Raw genomic sequence first — 24,747 nt, 5'->3', positions numbered from 1 at the left:
AGCCCAGCGTTTGTCAGCACTGGGGAAAAGCTATGATTAAAACCTTCAGGCCTCACTCTGTCAAGTTCAGCTCTTATGAAGCACGATTTATGGTTCCGCATTATTCCCAAGAATGGGCAGTAATGACACCCACTTTTCTCCTGCGTAGCCACAGACTATAGGGTGACCCGCACCTCCCCGTCAGAATGGCAGTGCTGTAACAGAGGGACACACAAACACCATAGCTTAGTGCATGTGTGTAGGAGAGGAGAGGAAAGAGGAGGACGGGAGATAAGAAAGTGGTGGCAATCAGAGTCATCTGCAGCAGGTGAGTTGGAGGGGAAACCATGGTAAAGGGGAAAATGACACACCCAATGACACACGTGCATGACAAGGGAAAACAGACAGACAGCCATATAACAGGAGGGGAAAGGGGAAGAGGAAACAGGAGGAGAGACATTTCATGCAGATGCTAACAGACAAGTAAGAAATGAGGATGAAACATGACGGTGTCAGATGGACTTAATGTTGCAGCTGCTTAGTGTATGTCACCACTTTGATAGACTGCTGATGAGAGCGTACCCCATCACATTACAGTTGACTGGCTACGGCCCCCCAGTGACCGCGCAAGGATGAGCTGCATAGATAATGGATGGATCGATGGGAGTTCAAACATTGAATTTCTCCCATTTTCTAATTAAAAATATTACCTGATGAGATGAAGGCAAGGTAATTGGGTCTCTTCACATGTAACTAGCGGTGGTTAATGGTCTTCATGCATCCTGCATGAAAACGGTGCTAATTTGTGTTCCACCGGGAGAAAGTACTCATTTGACATCACAACGACATTTACAAGGCTCATGTAAAATTCTCATCCATGACTTATAACCTGTGTTGGTAATTGAGCGGTTTACACAATTAGTCAGGACAAAAGTGTCAATGTCTAGTCTAGTCTAGTGTGTCACATTTAAACGAGTTTACTGGCAGAAATTAAAGATACTACCCCTATAAGGTATACCTATTATGACAAATTCTTACTTATTTATACAAACGGAACCTTCAAATGACAGTTTTTCCCAGATGCTGGAAAAAAAGAAGTGAGTTTGAGACTTGAGAGACTGTTAGTAGTTCAGACACACTTGTGTAAGAAAGAGGGAAAACAAGAAAAAGAAAATAGTAAAAGCCAAAGAGAACTTAAAAACAGGAAGTGAGTCGACTTTATCCTCCACATAAGGGTCACAGGGGGCACTGGCTTAGGGCGCAAGGCGGGGTACACCCTGGACAGGTTGCCAGTCCATCACAGGGTCACATAGAGACAAACAACCATACACTTTTCCAGTTTCCAATTTACCTAATACCCAAATCTGCATGTTTTTGGCCTATGGGAGGAAATTGGAGAAAACCCACACACATAGGGGGAGAACATGCAAACTCTTTGCAGAAAGAACCTTGTTGGGACTGGGTCACGAACCCAGGTCTTCTTACTGCAAAGGCAAGAGTGCTAAAGAGTGCTCATTTAACTTGAAATATTTACAGTAAATCTGTGGGACTCATTGAAGCAGCCAATGAGAGACTGCACTGATTTTCTCAAGTCGATGACTGAATGACGTGCATCGACCACCACTGAGCAACATGAAGGCAACAGCTGTAAGACTCCAGCAGCCAGAATCGACCAAACAGTTACATTTTACAGCGTTTGAACAAAAAAGTCTGTTTGTTGAGAGAGAGTGAGAGAGAGAGAGAATGTTTCAGCGCGGGGACACTGTCATGCTTTAGTGTGAGGTCTCTTGCCCATTAAAATGACAACAGCTTTGTCAATAGCTGTCCATAAAGTCAGCAGCAGGAAGCTAACACTGTTCATAGGGATCTGCTGGTGCAGCCAAATGTTTCTCTGTCTCTGAAAATGTATCGACAGTCAGATCAGCCCTACGGGAAAGTCGGCACCAGTCGAGCCGAGACAAGCCCTTCGATGTAAGGCTTGTGATGGAGTTGCATCACAAATCGCTTAAGAAGTCATGCACGTTTGTCCCATCATGGAACGACAAACCTCATTTGGAAAATTGGCTGTGCACAGATACATGTGGTAGAAGAAATACCATATATTACATAGTCTAATTATTTGAAACCAGCAACAAATGATTGTTCTACTTTGCTAACATATAAAAAAAAAGATTGCACCAACTGGAAACATAGACTCATTTGTGAATTTCAAGTAATCACTTAAAATTGTAATTGATGCAGGCTACAATATTACCATGTACTAATTTTTACCGTACCTTTATGAAGCTCATTTCTTCTTGTTTTGCAGAGAAGCAGATGTTAAGAGTACACGTCATTTATTTGCTTCTAATTAAAGAGGAAAACGACAACTCCCGTGTCCCCAGATGTTCTTGATGGTCACTGTCATAAAGATGCAGCAAAAGCAAGATGGTAAAGATACAGATCAGACACTTTTCCTCAGAGCAGGTGTTAGCTTTTTTTCATAACAACCTCCCCTATGTTACAAAAACAGAATAGATATGGACAAAATGCTATTCTCTTCGTTTTGATACAGACTAGCGCAACTATGTGCTGTAAATTCCTAAATTCTTGAATTTTCTACCACGTTATCCTCGAAAATGTCACAAACCTGGAAATGATGATGTTCTCAAATATCTTGTTTTGTCCACAAACCAAAATGATTCAGTTTTTTTATGATTTCTTTGCAATATGGAGCAAAGAAACCAGACAATATTCACCTTTAAGAAGCTGAAACAATCAGAATATCATCATTAAAAAGAGCTTCAAACCGATTAAACTGATGATCAAAACAGATTTATCGAGTAATTGGTTTCAGCGCTATCTCTCACCACTATACTGTAACATCAGTTTTTACCTCACAATGACGGGTTTAATCAAAAACAAGTGGAGATCAAAGTAAAAACACAATATTAACATTACTTATATCATGATTCATCTGTTTCATGAGCACAGCTAAATGTGACGAGGGTATTTTGACATATTCGGTGACTCACTCTGCCATTAAGGAGCAAAGTGCTATCATATCACACTGGTTGTATTTTTTGTTTTCCTTTGCTTTCTGACAGGATGAAATCTTTTTGTTCATGTGAACAAATTATAGAGACGACTGAGTCACACGTTAATGAATAGTTGGTTTCCTGAGGGACCTGAAAGAAGTTCCACTATATGCCAGGAGACAGCACCAAGGCATTTGTGTTTGGTGGCATAGAAACAAGTCCCCGTGTCGGTCAACCCGCTGTCAACAAGGAGATGGCGTCAACACTAAAGACTCTTGGGATTTTTCCCATGGGGCCTGGAGGTGGGTGGAAGAGGAGGAGGTGTGACACCGGAGTGACACTAGGCAAGAAAGTGAAGAGAGAGTGAAACACTTTCCCCAGCTAATTGTATAATTGTGAGTGTTTGACTCTTTATTTCTTTAATTGTTCTACTTTGTTCAATGTCAATCAATCAATTACATTGAACACATTCGCTCAATGACTTACAACTTTGATTATAAGAAAAACAGATGGTTTACACAGGATGCTGAGCTTATAGTCCGCAGGCTTTTCTAAAGTGGGTTTGGCCCCTTGTTAATGTGTCTTAATAAGTGTCCCAGCTGTCAGTCTGTCATTATAGTATGACATGTTTCTTGTGTACAAGCACATATTTTTGGCCCCAGGTGGCAGCAGAGCAAAGGTCAGGAGTCACTAAAAAACACGAGGAGTCATGCTGTGGGAGCAAATGCAAAAGCTTGTGCACAGAAAAACCGCGCCACGTCGTGTACGCTTATCGTCTGCAGCTGTTCCGGCAGTTGACAGGAAGACAAAAGCTTGGGTGAACCTGGGCTCACTTGGCTTTCAGAGCACAAAAGCAAGTTCCCAAAACCCCAACAGGAAAATTAGAGGTTTCTGTCCAGTCGAATGGAAATGATTACAGGTTTCCTGCTACTGACACGTGTTGTCCACCACACTTTTCTGCCTTGACGGGTTTAAACAGTTTCGCCATGACAACACTTAAATGTTGTGAGGGGGATTTGAGTGCTACCTTGGTCAGTGTATTAAAAAAGTGTTAGCCACAGTCACCAATGGAGACTTTTGCGGTAGACGGAATAAATCATAGATGTATAGATAACTGAATATATATAAGTGATCAAGATTACAAAAAATGTTTCACCATTTCATTAGTAAGTATAATCTAAAGCTCTAGGAGTAAAAAGACGTTGGGGGACAGAGACACCTATGTCAGCTTTGTGACAGACACACACACACACACACACACTAAATACTAGTCGATCCATCATCTTCACAGTCAATTTAGAGTGTCCAATTTACCTAATTCCCATATTGCGGTTTTTTTTTTGGACTGTGGGAGGAAACCGGAGAACCCGGAGAAAACCCACGCACACACAGGGAGAACATGCAAACTCCATGCAGAAAGTTCCCTTGTTCCTTGCTGCAAAGGCAAGAGTGCTAACCACTACACCACCCGTGTGGCCCCTAAATACTACTAGTTTACTACATTAAAGATCAACAGGCAGAGCAGACTGGAGCGTATACATCACAGATGAGGAGACAGACAGAAATCAGACAATCTGGCAAACATGTACTGGAACCTGGCCTCAGGGACAGATGGTGAGTGATGGGAGGAGTGAGGGCAACTAGTGGAGAGGTGTAGAAAGTGTCAGTGTGATACAAGCTCAATATTGATTCTTTTTGATTGTACATTCAAGGAAATGATCACGAGCTTACTGTTCTCACATTTCTCGCACAAATGAAGACACAGGCACACAGTTGAAGCGTCAGAGTTGCAGGTGTTGGGGTTGTTTTAGCTGTAAATCAGCAGATTGGGCAGGATAATTATCTTCTTTGCATTAAATTATACAATTTGGGTAAATGACGGAAGGAGGAAAACGGAGAATCCAGAGGAGGCATATTAAAAAATTGCATATGAACAGTGCTGATTTATGAATATGAACTAATTCTGCAGGTTTACATATCCAGCAGACATGACCTGAACATTGCAATATAATCCTCATCTAGAGCAGATTACCTCAAATGTTACTGAACAAGTATCAACTGGACTTGTTGATTCTAAAAGATATAAATCCACAAGTCCATCTGCTGATTCAGCATAAGGATCTACATTGAACGCCTAAAGCAGACTAGATCAGGTGAAAGTAGGATGACTTGAATGATGAGGGAAATAGTTCACTTGAATTTGCCTTTCAGTGCAAATGAAAAGGACAGTGTTTGTGTTTGTCCTCTACACTAATGAGAGGACGGCGAGCGAGTGAGTGAGTGAGTTTTACATTCAGAACTCTGCTAATGGTCCTGCTCTTGTCTCAGTCCTGCCTTAATTGGTGGCTGCTTCCAAAACAAAACACAAATTGAGTCTCATCATCAGGACAAAGACAGTCCCTGCTGGGACGAATGTTTGCCCACTGAATCGCCTCTGATTCAACCCGGGGACGCCTGCGTCCACCCATGACACAAACAACTGACATGCTGCAATAAAAAGATCTGCTGTTGTCAACAACCCGCTTATTTCACACACAAACAAGCCGTGGATGTCGTCTATCTGCACCTATTAAGTGCTAATACCACAGCACATAAAGTGTGCCATTAATTCTGACACGGAGAGAGCAAGCGTGCAGGACTGAAAAATCACTCAGAAGCTAATCAGCCTTGAGAGGACAGAATGATATTCACAGCTTCTGATGGAGAAAGGAATGATCAAAGGTCATTAGTCCGCTCAAATCAACTCTCTGGGGTCCGCCCGCTCGAGAAAAAAGGGGGCAACAAACAAAGGCAGGGGAAGGACGAATGACAGAGCGGTTTCATCAGCGTTCATTGATTATGTCCTTCCACATTCTTTAGCCTGCAGGGGCTTCGGAGGAATCATCACAGATGTAAAGCAACAGGAGTTAACAATATGATTCCTATTATACTTTGTTGTAGAAATAGTCTGTTGACACATAAATGTGTGCACTTGCAGACTTGTGTGCATGTTTTATGCAACTCTGTTTCTCTGAGTGCACTGTCGATCTGCACATACACAGGAAACAACCCTCCGCAGTGCGATGAAGTCATTTATGGAAACAAATCACATTTTAAATATTATTTAGCAGACAGAAATCATAATTGGCATTTATTTCCATAGAGTAAATCCACTTAATTGTTGAAGCTCATTCCTTTAACATACTGTCATATTCACAAAAACAAAAACAAAAAGTCTCTATAATGAGCAGTGAAATGTTTCTGTAGCGCTGTGGGCGCAATGCAACTGTCATTTAGACACACTGTTAGTAAGCAGGCGTGACGATCGCGGCAGAAAGTGTATGTCGGACGAAACTAGACGCAAACCCTCTCAGATGCATTATTGTGTCCCTGGCTGGCGCGGAGCAGTGTGGGGACTCTCATGAATAAATGAAGAGAATAATGGCCCTTGTTTTCAAAGTGGATATGAAATGCTTCCACAAAAGGTTAACAGCTTCTAAATATGGGACATGCATTTGTCATGGCTGCAGTGACAGGGGGGCTCAGCAGCAGCGGAATAAGCACTCATCTAAAGCCTGACAGACTCACTGACCACAGACAGACGGACAGAGCAGATAGCAACAGAGCAATAACTCACAGGAAAATAGAAGAGGAGAAAAAAAAACCCAAATGTTCCTTTATGATGGAAACAACAAAACCAAGACCTGCATCATCAGTCCTAATGTATACTACTGTACTATTATCATCTCCTCACTGCCACTTTATTAGGTACACTTACTCATTTGACCCTTCGCCACAAACAGAGTAAAGGCCCTCAATCATCTGACCTTGTAAGGACCAGTAGTCCTCATGGAGACCAAAGCCTGATCCCAATGAGGCAGAAAGTCACTTCCAAAGGGAACCGGTTAAGCCATATTACATTTTACACAATTAAATACAGTGCTTTATAGCGCTCATGTAACCGCTCTAATTACGTGACATCAACTGTAGCCTGCGGATTCGTAGAGATTTCCTGGGCCGAAGACGAACAGATGACTAAATAAATAAATGTAGACAGACTTGTATCGGGGAGATTTGAAAGTTTTAGAACAGGTGATGAAAGAAAATTGCCGGCTGACACAAACCTGGTCCATCATGGAGTCATTAATCTTTGGGCTTTATTGGATGAGGAGTGACAGTCAGGCCCGCGATCAATCAGACCTCATGCATTCTTCACGGGCAAACCCCACGGAGCATCAGTCATTACAACCTGCCACTGTCACTCTCCGCTCACCCACACACACACACACACACACACACACACACTTAAGAATGAATTTACTAAAAGCCATACACACACACTCACCCTGATGTCAATTGTTCTGTGTTCCTCAAACAAATCAGCATAAAAATACACTGCTCAAACAAATTAAGGTGACACTTCAATATTACATAAGGAATTAAATATTTCCACTGAAAATCTTTACTCATATAAATTGTACAACAAAGTAATGCAACATTCATCAGTGGAAAACAAAATCACCAACCCAGTGACGGCTAAGTGTTCCCTTCATTTTTATATTTCTTTGAGTAGTCCATTTGTCCACATTAACGTTCTCCCGTATGCACGTTTAGATTAATTAACAACAAACGAAATATGCCACACCTGATCTTCAAGGTCCCCCCGATTTCTGCAGCTTTGCGAAATCCCCACTGGGTTGTGTTCATCCTCCCTGTAACCCAGCCTACCTCCCCACTCTCAGGCTTGCCTTGGCAGATCAATGGAACAGCATGCGGTTAGCTTTTTAATTGAGCCGTCCTGAGGGGCGGGGGGGACGTTTTAATGAGGCCAGGTCCTGTTTTCCCCCTGACCTTTAAGACTCTGCCCTACAGGTGTTCATCCTCTGACTGAAAAGGAATGTATGAGCTTGTAGGGCTACCCGAGAGGTGTCAGCCCTCTCCAGACTCTGCTGCAGAGCATGACATTTCAACCCGAATTCAATATGCCGAATGTTAAAATGATCACCCAAACCAATCACCTTGGTGCACACACAGTGTTGGAGACCTTTTAGGTTTCAGGTGGTGTCACGCAGAGATCGGCATACTGACATTTTGTTTGAATGTTACTAATCATGCATTAGTGGGTAAAGAACCGAGGACAAAATTAGAGATCAAGGCGGGCTAAAAGTGCAGTGTGAACAATTTTTTACAAGTGTTCAACAACCTGATTGTATGATTTGTTGTATTTAATCACCCCAGAAAGAGCCTTTTATATTAATATCAGAAGCTGCATTAGCTCAATGAGACTTTACAGTAGCCCACAATGGAATAATAATAATAATAATAATAAAAAAAGTTGTTTTAGTTTTGATGCGTAATGAGGGATACATAGGTTCTCCCAACACACTTGGAAGAGAAGGGTGAGAGGAGCGAGAGATATTCAGCAGCAACATGCAAGCAAAAAGTTGCTGGCCAACTGGTGCACATGTACAAAGCTGATGTGTCATAATAAACACCCCTGCATTAAAAACAGAGTAGACAGCAGGTGAATTATCTTCATCCGAAGCAATCCCTACCGTATAGGGGATCGATAGTGTTGTTGTTGTATTACGATTAAAATGCATGTTTTCAGTATTATCAAAAGTAATAGTCTAAACAATAAAGGGGCTTCAGTTTTAGCTTGATCAATTGTTAAAACTGAATCCAACCGATATCCACCGATAATTAAATTATGTTCTCGGACGCAAACACTGAACTGACCTCATTTAATGATTGTCCGTCCATCCATTTCTTTATCCTCCGCAGAAGAGTCGTGGGGGGTGCTGTGCCAATCTCAGCTGACATAGGGAGTGATGATAGGCAGGGTCCACCCTGGACAGCATTTAATGATTGTAAATTAATGAATTAGAGAAGGAAACATTTTTATGTAACAGCAGCGGGTCAGATGCAAAAATTTGTATTTTTGCACACACTTCATATTTAAATAAAGATTATTAAATTTGAACTATTTTTATTACTTTGGAATAAGGCATTGGAACATGTCCATCCATGCATCTTCTACCACTTTATATGAGATAGGCAGGGTTCATCACAGTCACACCTATGGTCAATTTAGAGTGTCCAACTTACCTAATATTGCATGTTTTTGGACTGTGGGAGGAAACCGGAGATCCTGGAGAAAACCGCATTGTAACATTTCATTTAATTTCTTTTAAAAAGTCACTCTAAAACACTGTTAGCATCCCGACACTATAGAGAGAAAAACAACAGACGTGTTAAGAAAGGTAAAGATATAAAAGGATAATAGAAAAGAAACTGGTTTATTTTTTTCCCCAAAGTGAATACAAACAAAACATTTCAAAATTGCTTACACACACATTGTGTCACCATAACAAACATCTGCAAATAATAGGTTCATCATGTTGTGCGATGAAGTCTTTCCGTATCCTGTACTGCAGACTGACCAAACCAAACCCTTGTCTTTCATCTTAAACGATATGAGCTTTTACATGTAGTCCTGTGACTAAACTTTAGTGGTGGTGAAGCAGCCTGCTGATGGCTGCCGCTCCCTCACTCTGTCTTGAGTGTATTGAGCCACTGAACTGCTCTGCACTCGGATGTCTTTTGGCAGTTCTCAGAGCCAAGTACACACGCAGAGAGGAAGGAAAGCGAAAATGGGACTGCGAAAGACAATCTTGTCAACGGGCGGCCACCTCTTTTTCAGTTTGGTGACTTTTGATAATACTTAGGAGAAAATACTACAGGTGAGATCATATAGGCAACACTGTCGAAAACACATAATTTGTCTTTCTGATGCGGGAGAATGAAGCAGACTGTCAATACTTGTTGAGCAGCACCTTTGTTTTCCTCTTGATGAGTTTGCAGAAAAACATTGTCTCTGATAACACCACGGACGGCGTCTAACAGCAGAAATATACAGTAGATTCAAAGAATGGTGACATGTGGAAGTGTATGCAAGTGTGTGTGTGTGTGTGTGTTCAGAAGTACATGTCCTGGAAGAGGTTTTGCCCCATTTCAATGTAGGCCTCTTTTTCCTGCGTAGACATCTGCTCCACCAGCTCTGGCCTCTGACTCACCTCGCGGTACGAGAACGGTCGACCGCCCACCATCACCACTGGCTCGTCCCCTACCTCCTCAAACTCGTCGTCGTCGTCCTCCTCCACCGCCCGGTGCGGAGCAGCTGCTGCGGGGGGAGGTGCGGAGGGAAGGTCGTCGTCCGATTCACTGGTGTCGCTATCCGAGTCGCTGGCGTTTGCTGTGGCGGAGGCGAGTCCCTTCGCGAGTCCCTTTGCGGCGGAACTTGCTCCGCCTCCGCTTGCTGCTGTCGCACCTCTCTTCTCATGGATGAGCAGAGCGCGCATGACCTCCTCATTTTCATCTGCCTGACCGGTACCGTGACCAGCTGCTCCATCCTGAGCCTCGGGTACAATGTCTCCACCTGAAGAAACAACAATTATTGCAAATAAATTCACTTCTTAAATGTGTTCTCCTTTATAACTTCCCCCGGAACTTTTAAGTTTTAGACATTTTGAACCATAGTTTGTCCTAACTCGTAACTTTATCAATCTATATCTGTAACCAGCGTCTGACAAAGAACTTCTGTATTAGAGGAGCCTCCACTCCATCACAATATTCTTCATCCACAAGGGAACAGCTGACTACGTGATACAGTACTCTAGTAGATTGTGTTATGTCTATTCATCATTATATTCCAGGAATGAAATCAATATCCACAATTAAGTTTCAGCTCATTGGGATCTTTAGACTTTGATAGCTCTTAAAAAAATACAGGTGCACCAAAAGCCGATTTTTCAAGACGTATAAAGTACCACATTAGGATTCAGAGGGATTTGGATCAGTACAAAGGGAAAAACCTACTTCCTGCAGGTGGCCATGTGAATAAAAACCACAAGCTCATGATGGACAGATGCACCTCAGGGACAGGACATTTGGAAGACATAATGTATGCAATTTTGTTAATAATGGATTTTATTAATAAGCAATTTTTGCTCTAATCAAATGCCATTATTTCAATTAAGCAATTCCCGTTCAACGGGAGTGTGGCTCGATCTACATGCCCTTGGGGTGGAGAAACAGTGTCAGGCAGACAGATGAGCTTTGTAAACCACTGCTCTGACAGGGACGGATAACCTGGGTTGACCTGTAAAAGCCTGTTTCAACTACAAAGACTGCAGCGATTGGAATAAAAGGTCAGAGAAAATCAGTCAAAGGGTGTGGGGTGAGAGCTGGTCACCGTCCATCCTCACAGGCATGTTTTTTTTATTTTGTGAAAACACCCTACGGGTTCAGAGAACAACACCATGGCGAGGCGACATTCAGGAGGATTAGTGGCAGTAATCATATCTATTTTTTTTTCATTTGGAAAATTTTGTCAACTCACATAACTAACCTTCTAAATGTTTCTTGATGCACCAAATGCATTATGCTATACACAGTGGCATAACGACCAGCAGCACTCAAAGGGAAACTTACGATTCTTGAGGACGTCAGGCTCGCTGTAAGCTCCCTGCACGGTGCTCTGGGTCATCCAGACTGGCCTCTCCTTCGGTGGCTTGCCCTCATTGACCTGCTTCTGTTGCTCATCCTTCTCCTCCATGCTGATAACCACGTTCTGGGTGTATAGGTCGGCGTAGGACGAGCTTTTTGTGGACCAAGCCTCACGGTGTGGACCTGCAGCGATTCCTGCAGCTGCCGCAGCGCGTTCACGGCTGGGGGAAAGATTGAGCAAACAACGCTTAGTTACAGATATTCAGCAGTTAAATTAAGCATGAACAATTGAAGCTACTGCTGTGGTAAAGAGTAACATTTTGCAACAGTTATAAATTGGAGCCAACATCACTGCAGCAAACTTCCATCAGTTGACCACAAAACAGGTTCATGATATGGATGATATGGATGATATGGAGTCCAAAACCGACCTCTCTTTGAGAGCAGGGATCTCAGTAGGCTCAGGTTCCAGCAGTTCATGGGACAAGTTGACATCCTCAGTCTCGCGTAGTAGCGCATAGATGGGTTCAATCTGCTCGTTGAAGCGAGCCACCAACGTCCTGGCATCGGGACAGACGGACTCATCCTCTTCGACTTCTGTCTGACAGAACGTGCAGCGAAATGTGCCTGTGGGAAGAGAATGAATCCAGTGAGACGCCATGTTCCCGGAAACCAGCTGGCACATGTCAAACTTATGTTACTTTGTTTTAGTCAACTTAAAAAAAGAAATATAAAGTCAACATTAATACATCACAGAATAGGACTGAAATCTTATGTTTCATTGAGTCCAACAGGTTCAATAGTGTTCAATTGTTACATCAGAAAACATCAAGCCACAATCAATCGATAAAGAAAATGTGTAGAGAAAGAAAATAATAAATGCCTTTGTGCCGAATGTATCAACTGTATCAACTGTAGACATCTGCAGTGATCGAAGTCGTCATCGAAGTCACAAGAATATCATATAACTTTCAAGTCTTTTGCCTTGATCTGTTATTTTTCCCCACTGCTACATAACATCTCAGTCTGCCTTGTGTGTGTGTGTGTGTGTGTGTGTGATAGAAAGAAGAGAGGAACGATCAATGCTGCCACAGTACAGTGGTTAACATGGGAACAGACAGTCACCGGGAGATAAGAGTAAAAACACCTTCGGTGCCATAGGTTCCACAAGATGTTGTTGTTTCATTGTAGCACTTTACTGTACTGTAAACATTTACTTAAGTAATTCAATGTTGATGCTGAAAGATTGTTGACAGTATAAAAAAATAAAAATGAAAATGAATTTCTCTAAGGGCACATGTTCCCTCTGGTGTTTTTAAAACATGAGGACCATTTTTGGATCCCTCCTAAGACATGCTGCTACTTGCTTTCCCACAAATCAGAAATAAAACGTTGCACCAACTAGTTAAATCAATGGTAAAAATTAACATTTGATGCAAATACCGAATAAAGCTATTTTCTACTCAATGCAGTGATGTCTGTTGGTGCTGATTGCTTTTTGCCACTGTTGTTTTTACTTCTGCTCGAGTTGAGCATCAAGCACCTGATGACATAAGGTGGTAGAACTTTGAATTCAGACTGGCTCGCTGAAAGCACCAAGGTTCTTAATGGAACTGGAGCCCGAGTGAGAACCACGCCAGTGTTTGATGGTGTGAAAGCATTATGAGTGCTGCTGGCCCTGCAGAGGCAAATGGTCAATCCGACTACTCCCCATGTGAGCTGTAAGTATTCTTTTTGTTAGCCTGTCAAGTTCTAGACTTACTATTTCACATCAAGACCTGGTACCAACAGTGATGTGTCGAAACAAGAGAGTAAGAGAGTGGAAAGGAACCGGCAAAAGGGGGCTGTTAAATGTGTCGACAGGAGGATGCCGACTGTTCCAAAAGAAGTGGATTCTTTGGAACATGAAATTAACTCTGGCTATAATATTACAGTAGACATATCCCCATTTCTTATTCTACATACAACATACGTGACATTTATCTAACAAATACAATTTTCAGCTAAGTAATAAGTAAACGACAACCGGATTCAAGCATGTGTCAGGATCTAGAAATATGCTTTTCGGCTACATTTTATCTGCACTTTTGGCCAAAAAGCAGCTTTCCTTTACAAGTTAAAACTTGTTTTCTTTCTTTTAGTTATAATTCTGGAAAACACAGCAGATAAGGTTGTTGCACTAACTAAATTATGTCACTCAGGTTTTAGCACGGAGGCTAGTCAATTGGATTATCAGATATATTGATTTCAGTTCTCATGAATGTGTTTCTCTGCCCGTCAGACTGAGCTGGAGTTGTGAATTAAGAAAAAATAATTATGGCAGGAAAAATATGGCAAGGCCCATCGCCAACACACATGACATTAATAAATATGAATTCCGATGCAAAGCAAGAAGTCCATTCATTTTCATTAGGCAAGTGGCAAAACCCAAACACTTAAACTTAATGAACATTTGGTGAGATGTTGGGCTATACATATTCATACAGGTTTCTGATCTGCCGTGCCAGTAAAGCCTATTTGAATTTCTATCTTATTCTAAACACTTGTGAGGCGCAACCTATCCGAGTAGTAGCCTAGCAACAGAACTGGGTGACCAGACAGTGAAGGCACGGTGTCTCGTTCTGACGGGACTCAAACACAAACGCAGTTTATGAATGAACACAGTTCATACAAAGAATGTATGCGACTAGTATGAAATATAATCAACAACATATACAAGTGCATTCCAATAAAAATGCACATTCCTGTTAAGTTGGTATCAGCTAAAATCAGACCAAGAAATACTGGATAAATGACTTACAAAAATTTCAATTAAATTATATGCCAGTCATACAAACCCTCTCACATATAATGATAAGCATCAACGAATATTTTTGTTTATGCCTGTCTGATTTAAGCATCCCACAATGTGCTATTTCGATTCAGAGGAAAGCCGACTATGGATTACATATGCCTAATATTTAGTTTGGAGTTCAGATTACAAATTACAATTCCTATTAATTGTGCCTTCAAACCTAAACAACCTTTTCAACAAGGAACCTAAACCCCCCATGCATCTGCCTGTGAATGAATGATTTAAAAGCAGCCCTGGAGATTTCAACGTTCGACTGAGTGAGTGCCGTAACTAAAACGAGGCAGCAAGTGCAAGTCCGAGTCCACATTTATGCTCTCCCTTTAAATTGTGCACCCCCACCCGCACTCTGCCTAACACCATCAAAACTGTACAATGTGTGGAAACACACACTTACATTTTTTGGATATTTGCAAAAGTTCATGTATGAGAAAAAGGCCTCTTCAAAAACATGGTGAAACCACAAAAAGTATATAGATTTTGAAAAGGTATAATTTTAATGAAGAGCAGTCAAGTTCATAGCGAAACTGAGCAAAGACTGCCATCTAGAGGTTTACTGCACCATGCACCATAATAAAACAAAAAGCTAAAATGCTAAAATTCACATTTCACGGTAAAACAAATCATAGGCACACAAAGAAATCCTGGAGCTTCTGTCTGAACAAAGACCAATAATAATTTAATGTTTACCTGTCATCAGGTCAAAAAGTTGGTTGGCTTCTAGGTCGGTGAAGGTGTTGCAGCAGCAAGGGCACCGGAAGGAAGCGCGATTGGTGGAGTCTCGCTCATCTGTCTCAATGCGCCGTCGCATGTGATCCAATTTATACTTGATCACATTGACCATTGTCCTAAAAAAAAATCAGAATAACAAAGAATAGCTGGTGGTGACCAAGTGGCACAAACGATCTGATGAAATACACCATTAAACTGAAAGTCTATAATATTAAAGCAGTTTTAAAGCTGATTTGGGAGCACTGCATAACAACTAATTGGGATACATAATTTGACCGGCTACGATTATTGATAATTGATGTATTTAAATAGCTGTTGTATTTCAGTGCTTAAATTGCTTGTGCATTTCTACGCATTTAGGTGCTCCGTTGCCACTCAGTTATACAGAACAGCCTTCTCAAAGTACTGTGGTTTTAGATCATAAAAACATCTCACTCAGTTGATATGTACACATTAATGGTGTCTTGAGAGAGAGAACACTATTCATTATCTCTGAACAGGCTTTTGGTTTGTAAAAAGGTAAAATAAAATAATAATAAAAAATGGAAAATATACATACAACACTTTCAAAAAAATCTAATGTAATTATAGTATATATATATATATATATATATATACATATATACACATACACATACACACACACACATATACATACACACACACTTTTTAACTGACATAAACAGTTATTATGACATGTATTTATTTTAATTCTGTCAGTGAGTCAGCTCCAACCTAACATCTCACTGTGGTCACTGATATTGGTCATTGAGTAGAAAATAAGCAGTGAATAATTCTTGTTACTAATATGTAATGCAATGAAGACACCTTACACAATAAACTTGTGTGAAATAAATAAATAAATATTGTAAAGTTGTTATTTGTCATTTACTGTATGCTAAATTTGAACTCATTTTAATTCAGGAACCTGAATTCCCTGCACTTGCATCTTAATACAATACATGTTTACTTTTGCCAGCAGCCCACGATCAAGCTTGGCCCTCCGCAGGAAAACGTTTGGCCATCCCTGAATCAGACAGTAAGCCTCATACCTGTAGTTGATGAAGTAGTAGTTGTGTCGTGTTGTCTTGCCATCAGGTGCTGTCTCCACCCTCATGCGGCACTTGACAAATCTGTCAGCCTTTAAGGTATTAAGTACTGAGCGCAGCTGTTTCCGGTCAAACTTGAGAAGCTCCAGCATGTCTTCCTCCCGTACACATGGATTACGGATCAGCACATCCAGGGCCAAGGAATGCTCCATCCCATAGAAACCTCTTACAACCTGCTTGGCTAGCCGTTTAAGTGAAGCAGGGACCTCAGTCAGCAGCTCTGGTTCGATCATCCTCTGTTAAAGAAAATATATATATGTATATTTATACCTTAGAAAAGGTTCAAATGCACCTTATTTAAAGATCATACAGGCAGGCATGAACATCAGGGTGTGCGAGAGCAAAATTAAAGATGATGTGACACATTAATGCATATAACACACATTCTACATTCACACATACTGTACAGAGGCCTGAAATAATCATGAATGAAAATGTAATAGTAGCAAAACATGATCTCACCAGCTGGTACATACTTTCCACCATAAAAAGAACAACAAATTAGACAGAAATAAAAATAAACTAAATTGGTATTGATAGCAACATAAAAAATTGTATAATACGCCAGACTAAAATGTCTTTCACCTATGAATTATTTTTTCTCTCTCTCAGAATTCAAGCTTAATTGTTTCATTTGGTTTCCCAAAAAAATCCCCATGAGGTCCTGTCCTCTTCTGTAGAAATTATAAAGGTAAAAAGGACAAATACAAAAATTCAATTAAAGATAGACTAAAAATGCAGGTCTAAAGTGTGCTTTAATCACTTACTCCTGGCCAAAATGCAAAACTTGATGTATGATATGTGGGTGGAATTTCTCAAAACTATGGCATGAAGTTTGTTGCAAAATTCAGGAAAGGAGAAGAACAATCATATGTGACAGCTTTGATCTTCAAACTCACTCAAAAAAGCCCCTATTTGATCCTTTCAAGTAAGAGGGTTTACCTAAAAAACAATATGATACAATAGGGCTCCAAACATTGTCATGATAGAAAATCTTCAAATCAGTCAATGTCGGTAGTTATCACAATAAATATCAGTTTTGCTCCAAGACACCAGTTAATTGTGGTTTCAAACACCTCAACTTCTGAGAACACAGTCGAGTTGAAACATTTCAAATAAATCATGTGTTGCTTCTCAAAATGTGCTTGCATGAACCCTTATCATTGTATCAAAGAACGGTATATTGAACATTATATATAATGATATTGCCACATATAATGTTATAAAATCATTGCACGGTCTTACCCAAAACTCTGCCTAAGTGGTGCAAACCTTTAAAATAAATAGCTGTTCAGTTACTTGGTGTTGACTGATGCTACCAGAATACAATGCACATAAAATGACTGCTGAGCAGTTAATATGAGCCAACCAGCACAAATACGAGTGACAAACTGTTTATAAAGCTTGCGGACGCGAGGTCTGTAGATGGATAATGATATTACACAATAACGTGTTTTAAACGTCAACCACTGGTTTGCATTTTATCTACTTTAAACTTCCTAGGGCTTCCTTTAATGATAGCTGAGCCTTTAGCCAACATCAAGCTTAGTCTAAACACACCGTTTCTTACCCGTCTCTCTTTATGCTCCACCAAGACGCTTGGGTACAGCCACACTCCTTCTTTATGACATTAAATAAGCGACGAAAAATGAAAAATACTTGCGTAACTCAATCTTTTTTAGCTACTTGGTTAGCTAACATGCTTTATCATTAGGAGACAACACCGGAAGTAAAACCAGAAGCCGATTGGTAAAAATTGATTGACTTATATTTAGACCAATGGCTTTGCGTGTGGCTAAAATCCGTGAAGTTTTTGAACCAATCAGATGAGACCATGGGGCGGGATTTCCGCTGTTTTCTTCCGTGTCGCTGCTGTCACTGAAATAAATGGCTTCTCTGGACAGAATAAAAGTGCTAGTTTTAGGAGATTCCGGTAAGTTAAATGACATTTTTTACAACTCAGACTTCTCGTAACAGTGGATTTTTACGTTATATATTGATGTGTTTTGGTTTGAATTAAGCTAGCTTGGTTTATAAGCCCTGAAGGAAGTGAAGGAAGTAAGCCACATTATTTTTCAGTGACTGTGCATTCATATTTTACACAACAGAACTGACTTATCTGTTGGGTAAAGTTGAAATTATATATAAAACCTAGGACTGACTGTGTGTTCATATGCTTAGGAATTTGCCTGAGTTATCCATTGTAAAATATATGCTTCCGTGTTTTCTGCAGGGGTGGGCAAATCTTCCTTGGTCCATCTTCTTTGCCAGAATCAGGTGTTGGGAAATCCATCATGGACTGTTGGTTGCTCTGTGGATGTACGGGTAAGCAAGCTGAACACCTGATTTACAAAATATAACTACACTCACGGGTAATTTATTTTTAGGTATTATGTTCCTTTATTAGATATTGGCCAATGCTAATGATTTGAAAATGCAAACATCATTGTTTAATCAGTCTACCTCGACTTAAAACTAACACTATAGAGGGTTGTTGTGCACAAATGGTAAATGGCCGTCATTATATAGTAGGGCTGCTCGATTGTGAAAAACATAATAATCATGAGTATTTGGGTCAGAATTGAAATCATGATTATATCAAGCAATTACTCATTGACTTTAACTTGGAACAAATTGAATTTATTGCTTGTAAAAAAGTGGATTTCAACATTACATTTTACGTTATTCTATAAAAGCCCCCCTTTTGTAATAATAATTTTGTTTAAATGTTTTGTTTTTGAAATTGCTTGGGGCCAAGTTTTGATGAATAGCACAGCCCTATTATATAGTACTTTTCTAGTCCTGATGTCCACTCAAAGCAACTTTACATTATATTTTTACCAGTTACTCATTCGCATCCCATTCATGCACATGTTCATGCTGTGAACATGTGCATTTCTTTTATCACACATTCATCATATCCACACACATGCTGCTGGCTCAGCTGTTAGGAACAACTTGGATTTAAAGCTGCAGCTTTGATGCCATACATTTTTGTTAGATAAAAGTGAGTGTAGCAGATACATACTGGATTAAAATAATCTTATTTGTTCACAGGTGCACGACTATAAAGAGGGAACTCCGGAGGAGAAAACCTTCTATATTGAACTGTGGGATGTCGGAGGATCTATTGGCAGTGCCAGTAGTGTCATAAGCACCAGAGCAGTCTTCTATAATTCAGTTAATGGTAAAGTTTGTTTCAGTTGATCATTCAGATTCAGTTTGTAATCATGAGGTCTGTTATTCAAATATATTCTTTCATTTTCTGGGTTGTTTTAGGAATTATATTGGTACATGATTTGACAAATAAGAAATCCTCTCAGAATCTTTACCGCTGGTCACTAGAAGCTTTGAACAAGGATTCCTCTCCAACAGGAGTCATTGTCTCAAATGGGTAAGCAGGCATGTTGTTTTGGTAATGTGTGTTTTCATATGTATGGAGAATGTAGACAAAGCTCTTAGGGTACCACCAACATATTTTGTTTTTATGTCAAAAAACTTTTTTTCCTTCTACAGTGACTATGATAGAGAACAGTTTGCTGAAAATCCCGTGCCTTTGTTGCTGATTGGCACCAAGTTTGACCAGATACCAGACAACAAGCGTAATGATGTTCTCACGCGAACAGCCTTCCTCTCCGAAGACTTCAATGCAGAGGAGATCAATCTTGTATGTGAACTTTTCCATTCCTACAAAAAGCTGTGACCTGAGGCCATTTTTAAACAATATTACATCTGTAATATTGCTGGCTTCATCTTACATAACACAATAGACACTTTCCACATAAGCATTATTCAGTGAGACCAAGAGGTGTTTGGCCTCTGGTGCGCAAAAGAGAATCCTTTTTACCATATAGAAGTTTTGCAAATGAACTGGTGCAGTTGATGATTGCAGCTGCAAACCTCTTTAAAATTCTCAATGGTTTATATATTAAAGTTATTTCACAAATATGTGACCCCTAACGATACTTGGTGAACAGATCCTGTCAAGCCTTGTTTTCCTATTCACACAAACTATAAAGAAATGAGACAGATCAAGCTACTTGAATGCTGTGACATGATGTAGAAAGAATTAAATATGCGTCATAATAAATCAGGTATTGCCTTTGACTTTGGTGACACCTTGTGGAAATTTGTGGAACAGCAGGCAGCAGTTCATGCCAAATCTTAAGAACATTTGAAAGAATCCACCGTCACTCTTTTTCCACACATAAAACTGTAATATTTCACCTGAGAAAGAAAATACTTTACCGTCTTTGAGGTTGTGGCTGATGTGTTTTGTTTTTCAGGACTGCACGAACCCGAGATACCTGGCAGCAGGCACATCAAATGCAGTGAAGCTAAGCAGGTTCTTTGATAAGGTGAGAAACCCATAGTTATGTCATCAAACACGTTATACTGTTATTTAATGTGAAGTGGGGCAACACCATTTTTGAATATCACAGTATAAAGAAACCTCCAACCACTAATTTTCAAGTTAGCACATTTGAAAATACTTCCTGTATAATGGAGTTGTACCGAAGTTGTAACCTGTGATTCAAATTAAACTGATTCATTAAAATGGTTGATAATCAAAAGTACAGTTTGGTTATGAGAATTGTGTATGATGATGAATTTAAATCATCTTCTCCCATCCTCTAACAGGTTATAGAAAAGAGATATTTCACAAGGGATCCAAGTCAGGTAATTGTCACATGGTTTAGGCTTCATTTCTTTCATAACAATAAGACAAACAAACCACAGTGTTATAATAATATCTCCTTGGTAAAAAAGATGATTGAACCCAAAATGTTTAGAATCCTTTTGAGACTAATGAGGTGTAATTTTAAGGCATTGATTTTCTTTTAACCACACTTTGTTTTACTTCTCTTTTCAGATGACAGGTTTCACTGACAGAAAACGGTTCAACTTCAAGAGTGTGCACTATGACTGATGATGCATGAATGCTACAGCGATGGTTTGGGGTTTATCATAAAGTGTTTAGGCTCTTTTTTTTTTCTTTTTACCACAACCACCACACTCACTGAAATACTTTCTATATCTGTTCTGCCTCTACCCACAATTGGTACACTGTCATTTCTCCTTAATCCATTCAGTCTAAACACATTTACAGTTTGCATTAAAGAAGGACTTTAAGAGGAAAATGTTCTTGCACCGTGATTTGAAATGACATGAGCACTATATTTATGTATGCATAGTGAGACTTTCCATTGAATAACAATACAATTTCAAGCATTCTTGTTCAGTTTTTAATGCAAAAAAACCCCAAAGCCTTGATATTTGATAATTAATGGAAGAAATGAACACATTTTTGCCCTCTGCATAATGTCTCACTCAACATTCCTATTTCCCTGCATGACTTTCTTGATCCATGGAAGAAAGAATTGTATCTTTGTGAAGACATGAGGGTACCTGGTATCACTACAGTCTTGGGCAGTATAAGCCGTAATACCCTGAGGCTTGCCATCACAAATGAGTGGTCCGCCAGAATCACCCTGTAGGAAAAAGACAAAAGACCTAGATTCAGTAGAGGGAAGAACTCATTTGTTTTTGTCAAAATAAAAAAACAAAAGGGTGTGAAATAGTTTGCGTTTTCACTGTTCTACTTTAATATAATTAAATAGTGGCTTTACCTGGCAAACTCCTCCCTTCTTCTTGTCAAATGTGGTGCATATCATGCGATCACTTTTGAAGTGTTCTTTCCATATTTTTTTGCACTCAACGCTGGACTGAGTCTTCTCTGTGGTTTCCCTCAGTAATTTTGAGTAAGGCTCCTGAAATCCAGTTTGGCCCCAGCCAGCAACGACACATGGAACATTGGCATGGATCTCACTGTCTTTATCAGGCAACTCGATGGCTCTGACATACTTGTTCAGTTTGGCTTTCTTTTTCAACTGGAAGAAAAAAATGAAACAATGTACTTTACCATAAGAGTGAGAATGACAATACAGCCCGTCGTCCCCACATCCTCACCTGCTTCAGTGCAAATGTGTGAACACAACACACAACGTCTTGCATCACTTCATATTGCAGCATAATAAATGAAACTAAAAGGACTCTGTTCAAACACGGACTAAGATCAGCATTTAAATGGTTTCTGCGTTTACTTTACCTTAAGAAGCATAATGTCATGATCATATTCTCCAGTGAATTTTGGATGTGAATAGTATGCAGCCACTTTGATCCGTTGCTGACTTTTCTCTCTCTTGTTTATGTTGTGTGCCCCGAGTACCACAGTCATGTCTTTAGTCCTGTCACACCAGAGAACATGCAATACTATTAATATAAATTATTATAATCACTATTATTTATGGCAAAGACAGGCAGCAGCACTATTGGACCATTTAGTGAATGGGCCCTTTGCACATCAGCCATTTTGAGTTTGTGTGAGTCGGGACAGTATGATAAACCCTGACACTGAAGACGCTGCGTGAAATTTACATTTACATGTGATTTTCCTACTCTAAACTTTCAAAATGGCTGCTGTGCAAAGGGCCCATTCAACTCCATAAATAGCTAAACTCGGACAGAGGAAGAGACATCTTAGTGAATCTGCTCCCATTTCTTTCTGTCCGAGTTTAAAACCATTAAGTGAGTCTCCTTGTTCTATTTGTGCACGTTAAGTCATATATAAAATAAAAACAGATACTTGTCACTGATATAACATTTATATTTCCTGGTTAATGGACAGTTACAGGAAGTACTTCTCAACAAAAACATTGTAAATAATACATCATTAGTTGTGTGAATAAGACAACAGCTTTGGTAAATTGGCACATCTGATTTGGATTGATAAGAATAAAACAAACTCACTGTTTGCAGTGTGCTGCTGTCAAAACAAAGTCCTCCCGAATGAGAATGCCACCACACTTTTGTTCTTTAGATAACTGGAGTGATGCCATATAGGGCCTGGAATGAGGCGTTGAAATGGTACCATGTACTATGCCAACCTCACTTCCCCCTGATATGAGGAGGGAAGAAAAATGAATACAGACATTACAGAATACAAATGAACTATTATGAAATTAAATGGTATTAATATTAATGTTTTAAAGTTAAATATGTTTAAAAAAAAAAAAGGAAAAAAAAGCACATAACATGAAATTAAATCCTAAACGTGTCATTTATTTATAACCACATTTTCTTTGTATAGTTCTGAGGAATATTCATAATCTTACCAGCTGGGGCGAAGAAATAAAGGACAAATATAATGCAGAACATTTGCATCATTGTCAACCTGCAGCTACGCCGTCTGGCTGAGGCTGCGCCCCCCCTTCACCTTTTGTAGTCAACCCTCCAACTCCCTCAATCGAAACTCTGTGGGCAGGTGTCAAAGGCAAGGAGATATTTACTGCAACACAAGTGAGACTTCTCTAACTGTCAACTTCACCAACACACACAGACAATGCCATACACGGTAAATAGGAAATACAATCTAGAAAGTAGTGGCAGAGAACATGTTGAAATTATGGAGAAAAGACTTTCTCTCCCGGGCTCTGTTCAGGATGTTAAGGCATGTCTACAAATATGGCTCAGTGATAAACCTGAGCCCAGCATAATTCCAATATAAAAACAATATATATATATATATATATATATATATATATATATATATATAAATATATATATATATAAAAAAACCTACTAAAATACAACTGCTTGTCCCGCAAATGTGTCTTCCCATCAATGCGACACAGACAAAAATCTGTCACTTTATTTAAAATTCCTAAAGATGAGGAAAATGAAGAATAAAAAGAAGGGCTGCTTCATATATACACCTGTATAATCTGTACAAACACTGACGAACAACGACATTCACCTGCTTTGGTCCCCACTAAAGCGTGTATGAGTGTGGTGTAGTGCATTAGGAAGAGAGGACAGTGCTCCTTCAGTGGACATGCACTCAAATACCTGCTTTAGTGGGGACCAATTAAAGCAGGCGAATGTCGCTTCTCTATACGTTTGCTGAATCTTCTGTGGTTAGCTGTAGGGGACTGGTTTGAAAGAGGAGTGAAGGAAGGCCGTCTGTTTTAAACCTTGAGGAAACCGTCACTTCCTGGAGGAGGTGAACTAAGACACCAATTATCAGCCACCTACAACACTGTCCTGAGCCGTAAGACTGTAAAAGACAGACTGTTACAAGAAATCCCACTTTATAATAATAATGACTGATAGAACTGGTCACTCTGCACCATGTTTACATCCCAGGCTCTACTACTGTTTTCATTGCACTTCTACTTTCTTTTTGCACTACTGTATATCTAAACATTCAGTTAACCCTTTACCCTATTCAGAGGTTATCCCATTATATTCTATTATTCTCCCTTTAGCAAAGTATATTATTATGTTCTATGCCTGACGTCTATTGCAGCTGTAACAATTTTCCAGTCCGGGATCAATAAAGTAAGTCCGTCCGTCCATCCATCTAATCCAATCCAATCCATCTGGATCAACATTCACACACAGAACAACAATAGTGAAGTCGGTCTCTCAGGTGACCCTAATGACCCCTTTTACACTTTTACACCTTGACTCAGCTGAAACCAACAACCTGAAACTGGGTCAGAGGGATGAG

General features: G+C 39.9%; 3 protein-coding genes across 4 annotated transcripts; 1 reads left to right on the top strand and 2 right to left on the bottom strand.

Annotated features, from left to right (window-relative positions):
• Positions 1-9,255: 9,255 nt before the first annotated feature.
• On the bottom strand, positions 9,256-17,900 carry gtf2e1 (general transcription factor IIE, polypeptide 1, alpha). Of its 2 annotated transcripts, none has more exons than XM_058623033.1 (6): positions 17,746-17,900; positions 16,119-16,411; positions 15,025-15,182; positions 11,915-12,110; positions 11,469-11,704; positions 9,256-10,413 (listed from the first exon to the last, which is right to left on the bottom strand). In XM_058623033.1, exons 2-6 carry the CDS (start codon positions 16,406-16,408, stop codon positions 9,953-9,955), a joined length of 1,341 nt encoding a protein of 446 aa, XP_058479016.1. In that variant the 5' UTR covers positions 16,409-16,411; positions 17,746-17,900; the 3' UTR covers positions 9,256-9,952. The 2 variants fall into 2 exon arrangements, with proteins under 2 accessions (XP_058479016.1, XP_058479017.1); XM_058623034.1 differs by lacking the exon at positions 17,746-17,900 and adding an exon at positions 16,943-16,964.
• Positions 17,901-17,965: 65 nt separating this feature from the next.
• Positions 17,966-21,320, top strand: rabl3 (RAB, member of RAS oncogene family-like 3). The gene is made up of 8 exons (XM_058623036.1): positions 17,966-18,108; positions 18,409-18,500; positions 19,233-19,362; positions 19,455-19,569; positions 19,692-19,842; positions 20,462-20,533; positions 20,817-20,855; positions 21,049-21,320. The coding sequence occupies exons 1-8, from the start codon at positions 18,063-18,065 to the stop codon at positions 21,103-21,105; spliced, it is 702 nt and encodes a 233-aa protein (XP_058479019.1). The 5' UTR covers positions 17,966-18,062; the 3' UTR covers positions 21,106-21,320.
• Positions 21,321-21,405: 85 nt separating this feature from the next.
• On the bottom strand, positions 21,406-23,723 carry LOC131455423 (mast cell protease 4-like). The gene is made up of 5 exons (XM_058623035.1): positions 23,351-23,723; positions 22,986-23,133; positions 22,285-22,423; positions 21,806-22,066; positions 21,406-21,667 (listed from the first exon to the last, which is right to left on the bottom strand). The coding sequence occupies exons 1-5, from the start codon at positions 23,400-23,402 to the stop codon at positions 21,503-21,505; spliced, it is 765 nt and encodes a 254-aa protein (XP_058479018.1). The 5' UTR covers positions 23,403-23,723; the 3' UTR covers positions 21,406-21,502.
• Positions 23,724-24,747: the final 1,024 nt, after the last annotated feature.

The sequence above is a fragment of the Solea solea genome, chromosome 2, assembly GCF_958295425.1.
Source record: "Solea solea chromosome 2, fSolSol10.1, whole genome shotgun sequence".
NCBI classification, from domain to species: Eukaryota; Metazoa; Chordata; class Actinopteri; order Pleuronectiformes; family Soleidae; genus Solea; species Solea solea.
This window is presented reverse-complemented; position numbering and strand designations above follow the sequence as displayed.